We start from the raw sequence: 19,190 nt of genomic DNA on the forward strand, positions 1-19,190 counted from the left end.
ATATCAAGTAGGTAAAGCAAAAGGAAAAAATGATGAAGTAAAAGAGCCAAACAGTAGACTTCAAAGGGTGGCTCAAGAAAACAAGTAAAGTATTATGGTGACATTTGCAAAGACCTGGAGATGGAAAACCAAAAGGGAAGAACATGCTCAGCATTTCTCAAGATGAAAGAACTGAAGAAAAAATTTAAGCCTTGAATTTCAATACTGAAGGATTCTACAGGCAAAATATTAAAAGACACAAGAAGCACCAAAAGAAAATGGAAGGAATACACAGAGTCACTGTACCAAAAAGAACTGGTCAGTGTTCAACCATTTTATGAGGTAACATAGGATCAGGAACTGACAGTACTAAAGAAAGAAGTCCAAGCTGCACTGAAGGCATTGGCAAAAAACAAGGCTCCGGGAATTGATGGAGTACCAATTCAGATGTTTCAAGAAACGGATGCAGCACTGGAGGTGCTCACTCACCTATGCTAAGAAATTTGGAAGACAGCTACCTGGCTAATCGACTGGAAGAGATCCATATTTATGCCTATTTCCAAGAAAGGTGATCCAACTGAATCAGAAATTACGGAATGATATTATTAATATCACAGGCAAGCAAAATTTTGCTGAAGATAGTTCAAACGCACCTGCAGCAGCATCTCAACAGAGAACTGCCAGAAATTCAAGCTGAATTTAGAAAAGGACATGGAACCAGGGATATTTTTGCTGAGGTCAGATGGATCCTGACTGAAAGCAAAAAATACCAGAAGGATGTTTACCTGGTTCAACTGTGTGGCTCATAACACTTCATGGATAATATTGCAGAGAATGGGAGTTCCAGAACACTTAATTGTGCTCATGAGAAATCTGCACCTGGATCAAGAGGCAGTCCTTTGAACAGAACAAGGGGATACTGCATGGTTTAAAGTCAGGAAAGGTGTGTGTCGGGGTTGTATCCTTTCACCATACCTATTCAACCCATATGTTCAGCAAATAATGTGAGAGGCTGGACTACATGAAGAAGAATGGGGCATTAGGATTGGAGGAAGACTTATTAACAGCCTGCATTATGCAGATGACACAACCTTGCTTGCTGAAAGTGAAAAAGACTTGAAGCATTTACTGATGAAGATCAAAGACCACAGCCTTCAGTATGGCTCACAGCTCAATGTAAAGAAAACAAAACTCCTCACAACTGGACCAATAAGCAGCATCATGACATGGAGAAAACATTGAGATTGTCAAGGATTTCATCTTACCTGGATCCACAACTAACACCCATGGAAGCAACAGTCAAGAAATCCAAAGAAGCTTTGCATTGGGCAAATTGACTGCAAGAGATCCCTTTACAGTGTTAAAAGCAAGGATGTCACCTTGAGGACTAAGATGCACCAGATCCAAGTCATGGCATTTTCGATCACCTTGTATGCATGCAAAATCTGGACACTGAATAAGGAAGACCCAAGAAGAATTAATGCCTTCGAATTGTGGTGTTGGTGAAGAATATTGAATACATCAGGGACTGCCAAAAAAGATGAACAAATCTGTCTCGGAAGAAGTACAACCAAAATGTTCCTTAGAAGCAAGGATCATGAGATTTTTGTCTCACATACTTTGGACATGTTATCAAGAAGGATCAGTCCCTGGAGAAGGACATCATGTTTGGTAAAGTAGAGGGTCAGAGAAAAAGAGGAAGATCCTGGACTAGATGGATTTATACAGTGGCTGCAACAACGTGCTTAAGCTAGCAACAATTGTGAGGATGGCACAGGTCTGGACAGTGTTTCCTTCTCTTGTGTATAGGGTCACTTTGAGTCAGAATCCACTGAATGACACCTAACAACAACAACATGGGTTTTGAAAATGATAGTTTTTGTAATATCTTATTAATTCAGACATACAAGAGTTATACTCCTTCTTATTAAAAAAAAAATATATAGGTCCCTAAATACATTGTCCCTTGAGAATTATTTCAGTATACAAGTATGCAAGTCATATATAGGGGCCAGGAAAGTATACCAGATGGCCATGGATTTGTAAGACATTCATGATGTGAGGTAATTGGCAGGCCCTGACTATTATTTCCATAGGTTTGGCATAGAACTTTATATTTTTAAACACTGGAGATCTGTCAAATTGCTGAGATCACTGGCCATGTTATAATTTTAAAATGGCAATGAGTGCTTCTGTTTTATTAAGTGAAAGCAAAATAAATGATCTGTACAAGAGATAAAACACTTTAATTTTGTATTACTTCGATAAGTGGAGAAAAGTATTACATTATTATAATACTACAAATATTACCCATTGATTTTCATAAATTAAATTACAATACAGACAAAGCATACAAAATCTAGTTATGTTTAGTAATTTGATAGAATATATGCTGTAAAGCTTGATAACATAAAAGTAAATGTAAGCATGACAAATACAGTCCTGTGGAAATGAGGTTGTAAAAGAGTTTTTTTTTTAAATATATGGTAAAATACACATTACAGAGGATTCACCATGCCAAATATTTTAAAATGTACAATTCAGTGACTTTAAATACCATCAAAATATTGTGAAACCATCACTATTATCTAGTTCCAGAACATTTTCTTCACCCCAAAAGGGAGCTAATACCCATTAAGTAGTCGCTTCCCATCTACTCTTCTGCTTTTCTACAATTTCTACCTCTTTATTGATATTCTTTACTTACATGACCTAATTTCCTAGTTTACTCTGTGTGTTGATGTTTACAACTTACACAAAAAGATAGCTTCATTTTCACTACCTTCAAGATTAACCAAAAAAAAGCATAGCCGTCGAGTTGATTCTGACTTAAAATGACCTTTAGAACAGAGTAAAACTGCCTCTTAGAGTTTCCAAGGAATGCCTGATGGATTCAAACTGCTGACAACTTGATTAGCAGACGTAGCTCTTAACCAATAGACTACCGGGTTTTCCAACCTTCAAGATTAAAGGGAAGATTTATATCAAAACTCTGAAATTAGAATACGGATTGATCTTATGCATATATATATGTTATGTACATATATATTTCAGTAATAGCTCATGAAAGTTAATGATTATTTTTGTACTTTTTCCTCATAGAAGTTGCCTAAGTGGCTTGGATGGACAAATACAATCTAACGGTGCTGAATGAATTTATTCTACTGGGGATCACAGATCGCCCTGACCTGAAGGCTCCATTATTTGGGATCCTCCTCATTGTTTACATGGTCTCTGTAGTGGGTAACTTGGGCTTGATCATCCTCACCAAGGTTGACTCTAGGCTACATACACCCATGTACTTTTTCCTCAGACATTTGTCTTTCACTGATCTTGGATATTCAACAGCAATTGGACCCAAACTGCTAGTGAATTTTATTGTAGATCAACCTACAATCTCATATAATTGGTGTGTTATGCAACTCTCTGTCTTCAGTATTTTCATAAGTAGTGAGATTTTCATTCTGTCAGCAATGGCCTATGACCGCTATGTGGCCATCTGTAACCCTCTGCTTTACACAGTCATCATGTCACCAAAAGTATGCCAGGTGCTGGTGGTCATACCTTATCTCTACAGTCTCTTTTTGTCTTTGCTGACAATCATAAAAATTTTCGTTGCATCATTTTGTGGCCATGTTATCAGGCATTTCTACTGTGGTAGTTTGCCCTTGATTTCTTTGATCTGCTCAAACACACATGAAATTAAATTAATAATACTGATCTTTTCGGCTTTTAATTTGGTTTTATCCCTTCTAATAGTCCTTGTGTCCTACACGCTGATACTCATTGCCATCATCAGGATGAACTCTGCAGAGGGCAGGCACAAGGCCTTCTCCACATGTGGATCTCACTTGACAGTGGTAGTCGTTTTCTATGGGACTCTATTCTTTACATATGTGCATCCCAAATCCAGCCATTCCTTTGATACTGATAAAATGGCCTCTGTCTTTTATACCCTGGTAATACCTATGTTAAATCCCATCATCTATAGTTTGAGGAACAAAGAGGTGAAAAATGCTGTACACAGAACCTGGAGACTGTGTTTAAATATTCTACTTAAAATGAACTGTAAGATAAGATAAGAATAATTATTTAATAGGCAATATATCCTATATCCAATTTTCCTTTAGCTGTGTACTGTTTGTCTCCATGGAAAGAATAGAATAAATTAGTGATAAGTGTAGATGCATAGAAATTTCTTCCTTATGTTTTAGCCAGAGTTAATCACCCAGAGATGGCTAACTCCTGCTTATACTTCAAGTATCAACTTATACTTGGTTTCAAGCCTAGGTTAGATATATCCCTACAAGGTACATTCCTACATATTCTCACACATAGCCTGTTTATATGTTCCTTTCACTGAACATCTATCTTTATGAAGCCAGGGACTTTGTGTATTCCACTCACTGCTTAATCTGTTGTACTTGGCACAGTAAAAGGCACAAAAAAGATACCTGGTGAATATTATGTTAATGGACTCATTATATTTAATAAAGAAATATTTTAAATCAAACAATGAATACCCCTCACTTCATAAGGCTTACATTTCTGTAGAAGAGTGAAGAAAATACATAATGATAAGTGGATTATATCATATGATAGAAGGTATTGAGTTATATGAAAATGAAATAGGGCCAGTAGGCAGATGAGCGTTAAAATTTTAATGAAGATCTTTAGGGGAACCCTATGAGAAGATGACTTTTAATCAAACACTTGAAAAGTTGAGTGAGTTGGCCTTTACATTGAAAACTAGAAAATATTGTGAAATAAAGACTTAAATAAATGGAGAGATAAGCTATGCTTATAAGTCAGAAGACTCGATATTGTTAAGATGTCAAATTTCCCCAACTGTATTTATATTTATAGAGTCAATGAAATTCTAACGAAAATTCAACTGACTTTTTTTTTGGTCTGTTTCGAAATTGACAAGAAAACTAAAATCTATAATGGAATGCAAAGGACCTAGTATAGCTGAATCAACTTTGAAAAAAGAGACCAAAGACAGATGACAAAAAAGAACTGATTCCAAGACTTATTATAAACTATGATAATCAAGACAAAGTGTGATTGGCAAAAAAATTAGCAAATAGGTCAAAGACATATTAGCAAGAGTTAAAAAACACACCCACACATATTTGAACAACTAATTTTTTCATAAAGATTCAAAGAAAAATCAGTGGAGAAAGGATAGCCATTCAACAAATGGTGGTAGAACAATTAGATATTATATACAAATTAATGAATGTGGATCTATAACTTACACATATGCAAGAATTAACTCAAAGTGCATGACAGTTTAAATGTAAATCATCAAATTTTAAAGCTTTTAGAAAGGAAAATAAAACAGCAGAAAATTTTTACCTTGGGTTAGAAAAATATTCCTATACATAACACTGAAGCAAAATCCATAAAATAAGTATTTATTGTATTCAGTTACATCAAAATTTAAAACTACTGCTCTTTAAAATAAATTATTAAAAAAACTGGAAGACAAGCCATAGACTGGGAGAAAATATTTCAAATGTTATATCTGTAACAGGATGTTGTTGTTGTATGCTGTTGAGACTGTTTTGACTCACACTGACCTTATAGAACATAGCAGAACTGAGTAATAAGGCTTCCTAGGCTGAAATCATTATGGGAGCAGCTCTCCAGGTATTTTCCTCCTGCGGAGCCACATGTGGGTTAGAATCACTGACCTTTCAGTTAGCAGCCGAGCTCTTAACCATTGTGCCACAATGGTTATAGTGTAAATATCCACATTGTATAAAGCAATCTCAAACTCAATAATAAGAAAACAATATCAAAAAAGGGGGAAAAGATTTGAACAAACACTTCAAAGAAGAATATGTAAGTATAGCAAATAAGCTTATGAAAAGAAATCTTGATGAAATATCACCTTAAATTTAATTTATACCCCAAAGAGTTATCAGCACATGCATATTAGAATGGCTAATTTATAGGCATGTGGAGGAAACTGAAACATAAATAAATGATACCAAAACCAAATGCCATTCCCACCGAGTTGTTTCTGACTCATTGAGCCCTTATAGGACAGGGTAGAACCGTCTCATAGGGTTTTCAAGGCTGTAATCTTTATGAGAGTAGATCACTAGATCTTTTCTCCTTCAGAGCCTCTGGGTGGGTTTGAACAGCTAACCTTTAGGTTAGCAGCTGAACATTTAACCACTGCGAAAGTAAAATGTTGTTGTTAGGTGCCTGGAGTTGGCTCCGACCCATGCACAACAGACTGAAACACTGTTCTGTCCTGCACCATCCTTACAATCACTTTGATGCTTGAGCCCATTGTTGCAGCCTCTCTGTCAATCCACCTCATTGTAAAATAGAACAACTAATTTGGAAAGCAGTGTTGAATTTTCTTAAAAAGTTAAACTTACCTCTACCATACAATCCTGGCATCTCACTTCTATGTATTTACCTAAGAGAAATGAAAGCATACAACCTTAGAAAGACTTGTACACAAATGTTCACAGGGCCTTTAGTAATGATAGCTGAAACATGAAAGAAATGCAAATGCTCATTCAGGGGAGAATAAATAAACAAATTGCGGTATATCCATACAACTGAGTCCACCTCAACAACAAAAACAAAGCACAAAGAAGAAATGAACTGTTAGCATATGAAACACCACAGATGAATATCAAAGCAAGTATGGTGAGTGAAATAAGCCAGATTCAAAAAAAGTATATGAGATAAAATTTGTTTATATAACATTTTTTAAAAATGCAAACAAATAGATCATGATAGAAAGCACATCAATAGCTGAACAGGGCTGGAAGTGGGCCAGAGAGGGTCAGGAGAAAGGGATTAAATAGGGACATTAGAAAACTTTTGGGGTGTTGGATATGTCCATTATCTTTACTACTGTAATAGTTTTTCAAGTACATACATATGTTAAAACATTAAATTGTATGTGTTAAATATATATATTGTTGTTTATTATACTCCACTAAAACCAATAAAATGATCACCATACTTGCCAAGAAATTGATCCGAATGACCAAAAGCAAGGGGAAAAAAGCAAGAGTAGAAATTAACTCGCAGGTAATACACATATGAATTATTAACCGTGGACAACTGGAATAGGAAAAGAGACAATGGTATAAGAGATGAAATCTATATTGCTTGCAATTAATGTCCAATTAACAATGACATAATCAAGGATATGAGAATCCAGGACACAGCAAGCATTTAATGGAGAAAGTACATATTTCTACAACAAATTTTAATTGTTCAGCAAAATTAATAGGGACGTTATGCTTCATTTTACAAAGACATTTCACTGATGTGCGTGTGTGTGCGCATGTGTGTGTGCATGAATATACTATACATACACGACATATATCACGAAGACAATTTTTTAAGAGCAGTGGAAAGGGAAATGCTCAAGGCTGCATGTGGTAGTGATGTTGAGGATAGCTGGGAGGTGAAGATAAATAAAATATATACCATTTGGAAACTAGAAAAGTACGGTGTTACATATATGCTGTTTTTGTTGTTAGTTGATGTTGAGTTGATTCCGACTCATGTATTATTACGTAGCAAGAAGCAGAGAAATACTTGTGTGTATATGTCACAACATGGATAGATTGCCAATCACTAAAATGACTGGAAAATGCAACATTAAGACAGCACAAATTAAATGTGCAGAGTAAAACACATATACACGAAATACTACATTTTTATAAGGATACATTGATGTTGTATGTCAGACATAAAACACAGTAGAGTATGTATCCAGGTGGGAAAGAATAATTGGAATGGGAATTGGCCAGAATGGGGAAAATAAAATATGATATCTTAATCTAATAAAATAAAATGAGAGAAGTCTTAAACAGGCAATTTGCAAAAAAAGAAATTGGAGTAACTAATATCTGTCCCGAAGTCAAAAAGAAAAGACAATATAGAAAAAACAAAGAAATGGCATATCATATGTATGAAATGTACTAATCTCATTCTATTTCAGAACATTATGGAAATGGGGGGAAATTGGGTGGTCTGTCCTAAAAAGACTTTAATCCAGATCCCTGGATGGAACAAATTTGAAGTTAACTAAGAAAAAACGGAAAAATGTATCTAAAAGAAACTTACTTTCCCTGGTGAATATGAATAGTTTAGAAAATTAACAGACACCCTAGACATTTTGTTAGGCTTTCAAGAGTTTCATACATAATTAACACATTGTTTGGTATCTCCTCAGGAAGAACCTCAAAGGCTGAGAGAAAGCTGCATTGTTCCCACTATGCCATGTTAAGAAGTCCATGGGGTGTTAAAACAGATTGATTACAGGTAAGAGGTAGAATTTTTTAAGTAGTGCCATGTTTTACTGACATCTAGAATGTTATAGTAACATTTTCAAGGCACCGTTTCAATTGATTTCAAAGTCACAGCAAATTATTAAGAATATTGAGTCAATTCTGTCTGCTTTCCACCATTATTCCTGGTAAGTTTTTATGAGATAAATGTGGATCTCATGTATTCACTTTAATAATTTATTGCTTTGAAATTTAATTTCTGCATTGGTTTGCTAATAGTTTACTCAGAGACTGCTCTGCTCATAGTATTCAGGAATAGATATATGCAAGTTAGATAGAAAGATATATATATAGATAGATAGATGATAGATAGATGGTAGAGATAGACATAATACTTATGAAGGAGTGATGCTCACAAAGTTTTAAACCAATAATTCTGTTATCTTAACCATAGGAATATTCTCCAATTTTTAAAAACATCTGTGGTATATTCAGATACTTTTTTTAAAGATTATACTTAAAGTTATCTGTGATACCTCATGTCACATAGAGTTCCAATGTTTAATGGGATGTGTTTCATGTTCAGGAAGATTTTAAATAACTTTCAGTAATTAACATATATGTCAACATCAGTATATGGCCTTCTTCTCTAATGTTATTGTGTCATACAGTGATTTAAAAAAATTTTTTTCATTAAAAGTAGAGGGTACTTTTTTACAATGGGAGAGTTTGTGATATCAGTTTTTCACTATTTGTTCAGAGTTCCTCATATACCCTAGGTTTCTCCACGAGGAAAAAAAAAAAACATACGATTTGATACAAAAAATTTAGAATGTGTCAGTTATAATACCAATGCCCAATTGGAGGAGAAAGTATTTTAAGTAGACCAACAAAAAAGTAATCTAAAGAACAGTACTTTTGGACACTTTACTCATAGAACTGGTGTTATGGAATGTGGGACTCGGATAAGTTGCAAGGATAGCATCACAGAAATTGTGACAAAGCTTAAGTCACAGTCCAGAAGAATTTACCTATAAATATCTTAAAGATCAAAACAATTAAGTGCAACAACAAAAAAAATTATTTCAAGCAATTACTATCAACATCCAAAAAAAGATAGATGCTATGATGATGATGATAGGCAGACAGACAGATAGATAAATAGATAAATAGACAGATGGATAAAGAAATTGTACTATGCATACACACTTTTAGAGATATTTTCAGGTATCCTAGACACATTGAAGCCTTTAATTCTCATTGATACTTCCTAACAACCCTGCAAGGAAGTATTGAAATATGATTTTTCAGGTGGGGATAAACAGATTCCTAAAACTTATGTTATTTGCCCAAAGTACCACTTTATATATATTACAAATGGATGTATATATCTATATACATATAACTCTAGGGATGTTTTCATGTATAAAGACAAATAATCCCCTTGTGGTCAATTATGTATCTATCCAAAACCTGTCCAGTGTGTTGAGTGTTCCATCTTGAACCATCTATAATAATAAGCTTTCAAAAGATAACATTTTGAAGTAGAACGTCCAAAATATATCCGTAAGTTTTTTAGGTATATGAAAAAAACAAAGGTTTTCAGATGAGTTCAGTAATCATCCATGTACCTAACACCTAGAAGTTTAACATTTTATTCATTATTGTTTCATCTCTCTATCAATGTAGCCATCAATCTAATATATATATATGTGTGTATGTGTATGTGTATAAAATTAGTGGGAGGTGGGTATACATTGAAATATCCTAAAATGGAAAATTTGGATTTATTTTATTCATACTGGCTTTGTAAACTAAAAAATCTACCAGATGGTCCTGCATAAAAGCTATTGACAATGCTTATGTCTCTATCCAGAATAGGTTTCCTGATAGACCAAGATGGACAAACACAATCTAACAGTCCTGAATGAATTCATTCTGACGGGAATCACAGACCGCCCAGAGCTGCAGGCTCCATTGTTCGGGCTGTTCCTCGTCATCTACATGATCTCAGTGGTGGGCAACTTGGGCATCATCATCCTCACTAAGATGGACTCCAGGCTACAAACTCCCATGTACTTTTTTCTCAGGTACCTGGCTATCACTGATCTTGGTTATTCAACAGCTGTGGGACCCAAAATGTTGGTAAATTTTGTTATGGATGAAAACACAATCTCCTATTATTTTTGTGCTACAAAGCTAGGTTTCTTTACTGTGTTCATAACTAGTGAACTTTTTATTCTGTCAGCAATGTCCTATGACCGCTATGTGGGCATCTGTAACCCTCTGCTCTACACAGTCATCATGTCACAAAGGATATGTTGGGTGCTGGTGGCAATCCCCTATCTCTGAAGCACAATTGTTTCTCTTCTCACCACCATAAAGATTTTTAATTTATCCTTCTGTGGCTACAGTGTCATCAGGCATTTCTACTGTGACAGTCTCCCCTTGTTATCCTTGCTCTGCTCAAACACACATGAAATCGAATTGATCATTCTTATTTTAGCAGCTTTTGATTTTATTTCATCCCTCCTAATTGTTCTCGTTTCCAACCTCCTCGTTCTTGCAGCCATTCTCAGAATAAACTCAGCTGAGGGCAGGCACAAGGTCTTCTCCACCTGTGGATCCCACCTGACTGTGGTGGTAGTGTTCTATGGGACTTTAAGCTTTATGTATGTACAGCCCAAGTCCAGTCATTCCTTTGATACTGATAAAATGGCTTCCATATTTTACACCCTGGTTATCCCCATGTTGAATCCCTTGATCTACAGTTTGAGAAATAAAGATGTAAAATATGCTTTACATAGGATATTAGGAGTGTTATGTATTATATTTTCTCAAAGTTCACTATACCATGTCTTTCATATACATTATGCTATGGGCTTTAAATATTTTTCTGTATGCCTCCGGTGGGGATACCAAGCACAAAAACACAGATAAGCTCAATCTATGTTTCTATATTGCTGTCTACCAGTCAGTCTTCTAAGAGCTGTAAATACAGTAATAAATAAACCAATAAAAATTGTTGTCTTCCTTATGCAGGAGAGATGTATTACATGCATAATTAAGTAATTGTATAGTACAGTGAATGTGTTAGGGGCCAATAGATTTCAAAAGAAAAAGAAGAATAGTGAGTGTGTGTATGCGTGCAGACATGCACACCTTCTGTTTTAGTGCTCGTACTCTGCTCCGAGGTGGCTAATTCTAATTTGAAGAAGGCTCAACAGTGTGGTGGGATGATTTGAAGAACTACTCATTCATCCGAATTTTCTAAAACATCCATTTCCTAAATCCTGAAATCCTTCTCTTTCATCATCAATGCCTTTACTTTCATATTCGAGCCCTTAGAGGCTGTTTACTTTGTTATTATTTTTATAATACTAATAAAAAGAGTACAAAATAAAGTTATTATGTTCAAAAGGATCAGCTCAGCATCTGCTTTTGTCTAAATCAACCTATTTTGTCTACGTCAGTGGATATACCAGTTAAGATAAATTTATTGATGTAAGCCACAGAAGTTTCCAGGTTTTTACGTTTTTTTTTTTTCTCTACCAGATTGGTATTGATTCCTAAATTGTTATCCTTATCTCTTTAGAAAACAACCCTGGTGGCATAGTGGTTAAGTGCTACGACTGCCAACCAAAGGGTCGGCAGTTCAAATCCTCCAGGCGCTCCTTGGAAACTCTATGGGGCAGCTCTACTCTGTCCTATAGGGTCGCTATGAGTCGGAATCGACTCGACAGCACTGGGTTTTTTTGTCTGGGACTCTTGTTTAAAGAGTATTTTCTAATTGTTTAAGCATCCTTGCATAAGAAGTTTATTTTATGATGAGATGGGTTCCTTGTCTTGTTTTTGTTTGGCCGAATTTCCTCAAATTTGGTTAATATGAGTGGGCACTATATTTTGATCAGGATCTATTGTTTGAATTCATCATTTTGATTATTCCGTTTGGAAGAAGCAAAAGGAGATAATCCCAAGGTTTGGACTATGCTGTGTTTCTGGTGAGTGAGGTGCGATATGTAGCTTTTTACATATTTGCCAGGGTTTCCGGACATAGTTACTCTATATTCCCTATGAATTTTCCATCCACATTTTCTTATCTTTATTCTTTAAACCTTCCAAAATTTCTTAATCAGAAAAAATTAAGTAGATTTTAGATACATTAAGATTGTCTATTAAAAAAAAAGGAAACCCTGGTGGCTTAGTGGTTAAGTGCTATAGCTGCTAACCAAAGGGTAGGCAGTTTGAATCCACCAGGTGCTCCTTGGAAACCCTATGGGGCAGTTCTACTCTGTCCTATAGGGTCGCTATGAGTAGGAATAGACTCGACGGCACTGGGTTTTGGTTTTATTATTAAAAAAAATTCAATCTGAGTTTTAGGTTAGGACCATATGAGGAGGGCATATGATAAATTTCCACCTATGTAGAGACTAGATAAATTACATGAGAAAAAAAAAAAATCCCTGCTAAAGAGGATAAAAAATGGAAATTTAAAATAGTCTCCATCCATCCCAAGATCAATTCCAAGTAGCTTGATTGAGTAATTCTATTAAACATTTAGGGAAAACAAAAAATCCAATACTATAGAAATTCTTCCAGAAAACTGAAGAGGAGGGTAGGGTATATTGCCATTTTCTATATGAGGATAGCTTTACCCTGATATCAAATACAGTTGAAAACATTAAAAGAAAAGAAAATAACAGAGCATATATGTGAAAAACCTAAAGAATAAAATGGAGAAATTGAGTCTTGCAATAGGTAAAGACACTAATATACCCAATTAGGTGTTACCCAAGACTGTATGATTGTTTTTTAAATAGCAGTAACTGGCATTCACCATAATAACAAATTAGAATGGAAAAGCAATGCCACATAAATACATGTAGAAAAAAATGTAAAGCCCCGTATTGTGATAAAATTTTGACCAAACTAACACTAAAGATAATATTTACAGAAAGTGGAAATTATCATACAATATCACTATTTTCACACACAAGGAAGACTTTGCAGATCATTCAAAAGCAGTTGCTACAGTACATTGACAGGAAACTGCCAGAAATTCAAGCCATATTCAGAAGAGGACATGGAAAAAGGGATATCATTGCTGATATTAGATGGATCATGGCTGAAAGCAGAGAATACCAGAAAGATGTTTACCTGCATTTTATTGACTATGCAAAGGCATTCGATTGTGTGGATCATAATGAATTATGGATAACACTGCAAAAAGTGGGAATTCTAGACACTTAATTATTGTGCTCATGAGGAACTTTTACTTAGACCAAGAGGCAGTCATTTAAACAGAACAAGGGGATACTGCGTGGTTTAAAGTCAAGCAAGGCGTGTGCTAGGGTTGTATCTTTTCACCATATTTATTCAATCTGTATGCCGAGAAATATTCTAAGAAGCTGGACTACATGAAAAAGAACAAGGCATCAAGATTGCAGGAAGACTCATTAACAAATGCAAAATGCAGATGACACAATTTTGTTTGCTGAAAGTAAAGAGGACTTGAAGTACTTACTGATGAAGATCAAAGACCACAGAGTTCAGTATGCATTAAACTTCAACATAAAGGAAACAAAAAGGTTGAAGCCATCAAGGATTTCATTTTACTTGAATCCAAAATGAAAGCCCATGGAAACAGTAGTAAAGGAATCAAATGACAGATTCCAATGGGAAAATCCGCTGCAAAAGATCTTTTTAAAGTGTTAAAAAGCAAATAGGTCACTTTAAGGACTAAGGTGTGCCTGGCCCAAGCCATAGTGTTTTCGCTTGGCCCATATGAATGCTAAAGGTGGACAGTGAATAAAGAAGGCCCTCAAACATGTATTGGACTGGACAATGGGTTGGAGAGGGATGCTGGTAAGGAGTGAGCTTCTTGGATCAGGTGGACACTTAAGACTAGGTTGGCATCTCCTGTCTGGAGGGGAGATGAGAGGGTAGAGGGAGTTAGAAGCTGGTGAAATGGACACGAAAAGAGAGAGTGGAGGGAGAGAGCGGGCTGTCTCATTAGGGGGAGAGTAGTTGGGAGTATGTAGCAAAGTGTATATAAGTTTTTGTGTGAGAGACTGACTTGATTGGTAAACTTTCACTTAAAAATTGTGACACAATAAAAATTATATATAAAAAAAAAGAAGGCCCAAGAAGAGCTGATGCCTTTGAATAATGGTGTTGATGAAGAATACTGAATATGCAATGGACTGCCAGAAGAAAGGAAAAAAATCTATCTTGGAAGAGGTACAACCAAAATGCTTACTAGAAGCAACAATGGCAAGACTTTTAACTCACAAATTTGGACATTGTATCAGGAGGGAGCAGTCCCTGGAGAAGGACATCATGCTTGGTAAAGAAGAGGGTCAGTGAAAAAGAGGAAGACCCTCAACGAAAGGGATTGACACAGTGGCTGGAACAATGGGCTCAAACATAGCAACAATTGTGAGGATGGCACAGGAGCTGGCAGTGTTTACTTCTGTTGTACACAGGGTTGCTATGAGTCAGAACCGCATCCATGGCACCTAACAACAACAACAGTTATTATTGCATATCAGCTGTTAATTTGATGAGATTCAGACTTCATAAGTTGGTGAAATCTTCAATTTCCTCATCTTTGAATTAGTATTGGGTGTGTAAATTTTAATAATAGTAGTATTAACTTGTATTCCCTGTAGGCATATGGATATTACCCTATCATTGACATCATTATACTTCAGGATAGATCTTGAAATTTTTTCTTTTTTTTTTTTGACGATGACTGCAAAGCCATTCCTCTTCAACTTGTCATTCCTGGCATAGTATGCCATATGATTGTCCAGTTCAAAACAGACAATATCAGTCCAGTTCAGCTCACTTAGACCATTTCATTTTTTAAGATTTCTGGTTTCTAATGTTCAAACTTTGTACATTGCATGTTCTGATTATTATTAGATGTTTGCAGTTGTTACTTCTCTTTGTGAGTCGTGCCAATAAAATAGAACATATTAATCTAATAAAATAAAATAAAGAGAAGTCTTAAAGAGACAATTTCCAAAAAAAGGAGGACTTGGATTGACTAATATCTGTCCCTGAAATAAATACATATAGAGAGAGAGAGAATAAAACACAAAGAAACAGTATATCATATATATGAAATGTATTAATTTTATTCCATGTAAAAACATTACTGAAATGGGGGAATATCAAGTGGTCTGTCCTAAAAGTAAAATATTTTAATCCAGATCCCTTGATGGGACAAATTGAAAGCTGACTGAGAATAAATGAATAAACATGTCTAAAAGAAACTAACTCCCTGGTGAATTCAAATTGTTTAGAAAATTAACAGACACTGTAGATGTTTTGTTAAGCTTTCAAGTGCTTCAGACATGATTAAAACATTGCTTGGTATCTCCTCAGGGAGAGGCTTAAAGGCCGAGAGAATGCTATAAATCCTTCCCACTATGCCATGTTAAGAAGTGCATGGGGTGTTAAAACAGATTCTTTACAGGAAAAAGGTAGATTTTTTTTTTTTGTAGTGCCATGTTTTACTAATAACTGGAATGCTTTAGTGACATTTTTGAGGCTCCACTTTTCATACCCAGTAACCCAGTGCCGTTGAGTCGATTCCATAGGTGGGAAAATATTAAGAAATTTGATTGAGTTCTTGATACGTTTTGTGTGAGATGAATGTGGATTTCATGTACTCACTTTTATGATATAATTTAAAGCTATGAAATTTAATTTCTGCATTTGTCTGCTAATAGCCTACACAGAGACTGTTCTGCTCATGGTATTGGTAATAGATATAGGATGGATAGATAAATAGATATGTAGATCGATAAATAGAAAAGTAGATCGATAGATGATGTATAGATTGATTGATTGATTGGTAGGTAGGCAGATGCACATACATACTTATGAAGTAGTGATGATCATGATGTTTTAAAGCTACAGTTCTGTTATATCAATCAGTAAGGCTATTCTTGTATTTTAAAACATCTCTGGTATACTCAGATACATTTTTTAAAGATTATACGGAAATTTTCCTGTGATATCACATGGCACATAGGAATTCCAATGTTTAATGGGACATAGTTCATGTTCAGAAAGATCCTAAGTACCTTGCAATAATTCACATATATGTCATAACCAGTATATTTCCTTTTTCTCCTATGCTATTGTGTTATATAGTGATTTTTTAAACTTTTTTTCATAAAAAGTAAAGGATTCTTTTTTTATAAGAGGGAGTTTATGACATCAATTTTTCATTATTTGTTCAGATTTCCTCATATAGCCTAGGTTTCCTTGTGAGAAAAAAATATATATCTGATTTGTTAGAAAAAGCTTAGAATGTGTCAGTTACAATACAAATGCCCAATTACAGGAGAAAGCATTTTAAGTAGACCAAAAAAGAAACTAAAGAATGACGCTGTTAGACACTTTAGTCATAGAACGGGTATTATGGACTATGGAGCTGGGGTCAGTTACAAGGATAACATCTTAATGAACCTATTTGTCATGAATATGGTAACAAAAAACTTAAAGCACAGTTCAGAAGAATTTACATATAAATACCTTAAAAATCAAAACAATTAACAACAATAAAAAATTTTCAACTAATTACTGTCTACATCCAAAAAAGATAGATGATGATGATAGATAGATAGATAGACAGAAAGACAGACAGATAGACAAATAGTCCCCGGCACACACTATTTTATTTTCAAGTATCGTAGATACATTGAAGAACTTAATTCTCATTCATCCTTCCTAACAACCCTGCAAGAAAGTGTTGGAATATGATTTTTTCAGGTGGGAATAAATAGGTTCATATAACACGTGTTATTAGCCCAAAGTATCTCTTTGTATATACTACAAATGGAGGTATAGCAGAGGTTGCATCTATATACATAAATCTCTGCGAATGTTTTCATGTATAAAGACAAATAATCCCAATTGTCATCAATCATATATATGTGTGCATATATACATGTATATACATATATATATCCAAAATCTGTCTAGTACATTGACTGTTCCAACCTGGACCATCTATAGTCATGAGTTTTCATAATGTAATGTTTTGAAATAGAGAATGCAAAATGTTTAGATGCATTTTTTTAGGTATACAAAAAAGACAAAAGTTTTAAGAAGAGTACAGTAAATATCCATGTACCTTACATGTAAGTATTTAACATATTATTCATTTTTGTTTCATCTATCAATGTATCAACCAATCTATTTAACACATATATGTGTATACGTGTGTGCAAAATTTGTGAAAGTTGTGTATGTATTCAAATATCCTAAAATGAAAACTTTGAATTTACAGTAGACATACTGGCTTTGTATACTAAAAACCTACCGGATGATACTACATAAAAGCTATTGATGATGCTCAAGTTTCTTTTTACAGTAGGTTTCTAGATGGACAAGCATAATCTAACAGTGCTGAATGAATTCATTCTGAAGGGAATCGCAGACCGTTCCGAGTTGCAAGCTCCATTGTTCGGGCTGTTCCTCATCATCTACATGATCTCAGTGGTGGGCAACTTGGGCATCATCATCCTCACCAAGATGGACTCCAAGCTACAAAGCCCCATGTACTTTTTTCTCAGACACCTGGCTATCACTGATCTTCGTGATTCAACAACTGTGGGACCCAAAATGCTAGTCAATTTTGTGGTCAATGAAAACACAATCTCCTATTATTTTTGTGCTATACAGCTAGCTTTCTTTATTGTGTTTATAATTAGTGAATTTTTTATCCTGTCAGCAATGTCCTATGACCGCTATGTGGCCATCTGTAACCCTCTGCTCTACACAGTCATCATGTCACAGAGGAGGTGTTGGGTGTTGGTTTCAATCACCTATCTCTACAGCACATTTGTTTCTCTTCTGATCACCATGAAGATTTTTAATTTATCCTTCTGTGGCTACAGTGTCATCAGGCATTTCTACTGTGACGGTCTCCCCTTGGTATCTTTGCTCTGCTCAAACACAGTTGAAATCAAGTTGATCATTCTTGCCTTAGCAGCTTTTGATTTGATTTCATCCCTCCTAGTAGTTCTTGTTTCTTACATACTGATCATTATAGCCATTCTCAGGATGAACTCAGCTGAGGGCAGACACAAGGCTTTCTCCACCTGTGGATCCCACCTGACTGTGGTGGTAATGTTCTATGGGACTTTAATCTTCATGTACGTGCAGCCCAAATCCAGTCATTCCTTTGACACTGATAAAGTGGCTTCCATATTTTACACCTTGGTTATTCCCATGTTGAATCCCTTGATCTATAGTTTGAGGAATAAAGATGTAAAATATTCCTTACATAGGACTTTAGGACAATTATGTAATTTATTTTCTCAAAGGTTACTATACTATGATTCATAATTTATGTCATGGGCTTTAAACGTTTTTCTGTGTGCCTCCAAAGGGAATAGCAAGCACAAATGCACAGATTAGCTAAACATATATTTCTACCTTGCCTTCTACCACTCTACTAAGTGCTATAAGTAGATTAATAAACAGAACAGCAAAAAGTATTGCCTTCCTTGAGCAGGAATGATGCAGTATAAGTGTAATAATTAAGAAATTTTATAGCATCTTAGAATGTGCTAGGGGGTGATAGATTTTTAAAAAATAAAAGAAGATTAGTGAATATATTGTGTAGGACAGTGAAATTGTAGTAGATACAGGAAGAGTTTCAAGTATCTGGTGTTTTCCCCATCTAGTAGGAAAAAAAAACGTATAAAGTATGTGTTTGCGTGTTTGTGTATATGACTGCGCATGCACACCTTCTGTTTTATTTCTCATTCTCTGCCCTGGGGAGGCTAATTCTGATTGGAAGAAAGCTCAGGGCAGTGGGATGATATGAACTACTCAGCCATCTGAATTTGCTCAAATGTCTGTTCTCTCAACCTTGAAATTCCTCTCTTTCATCATCGGTGCCTTTACTTT

General features: G+C 35.1%; 2 protein-coding genes and 1 pseudogene across 2 annotated transcripts; all 3 read left to right on the plus strand.

Moving 5' to 3' along the window:
• Positions 1–3,101: 3,101 nt before the first annotated feature.
• On the plus strand, positions 3,102–4,061 carry LOC126080292 (olfactory receptor 8K3-like). The gene has a single exon (XM_049891544.1). The coding sequence runs from the start codon at positions 3,102–3,104 to the stop codon at positions 4,059–4,061; it is 960 nt and encodes a 319-aa protein (XP_049747501.1).
• Positions 4,062–10,154: 6,093 nt separating this feature from the next.
• Positions 10,155–11,195, plus strand: LOC126080293 (olfactory receptor 8K3-like; annotated as a pseudogene).
• A 6,462-nt stretch (positions 11,196–17,657) lies between these two features.
• LOC126080294 (olfactory receptor 8K3-like) lies at positions 17,658–18,623 on the plus strand. The gene has a single exon (XM_049891545.1). The coding sequence runs from the start codon at positions 17,658–17,660 to the stop codon at positions 18,621–18,623; it is 966 nt and encodes a 321-aa protein (XP_049747502.1).
• The last annotated feature ends 567 nt before the right edge of the window (positions 18,624–19,190 follow it).

This window comes from Elephas maximus, chromosome 7, assembly GCF_024166365.1.
Source record: "Elephas maximus indicus isolate mEleMax1 chromosome 7, mEleMax1 primary haplotype, whole genome shotgun sequence".
Classification (NCBI taxonomy): domain Eukaryota; kingdom Metazoa; phylum Chordata; class Mammalia; order Proboscidea; family Elephantidae; genus Elephas; species Elephas maximus.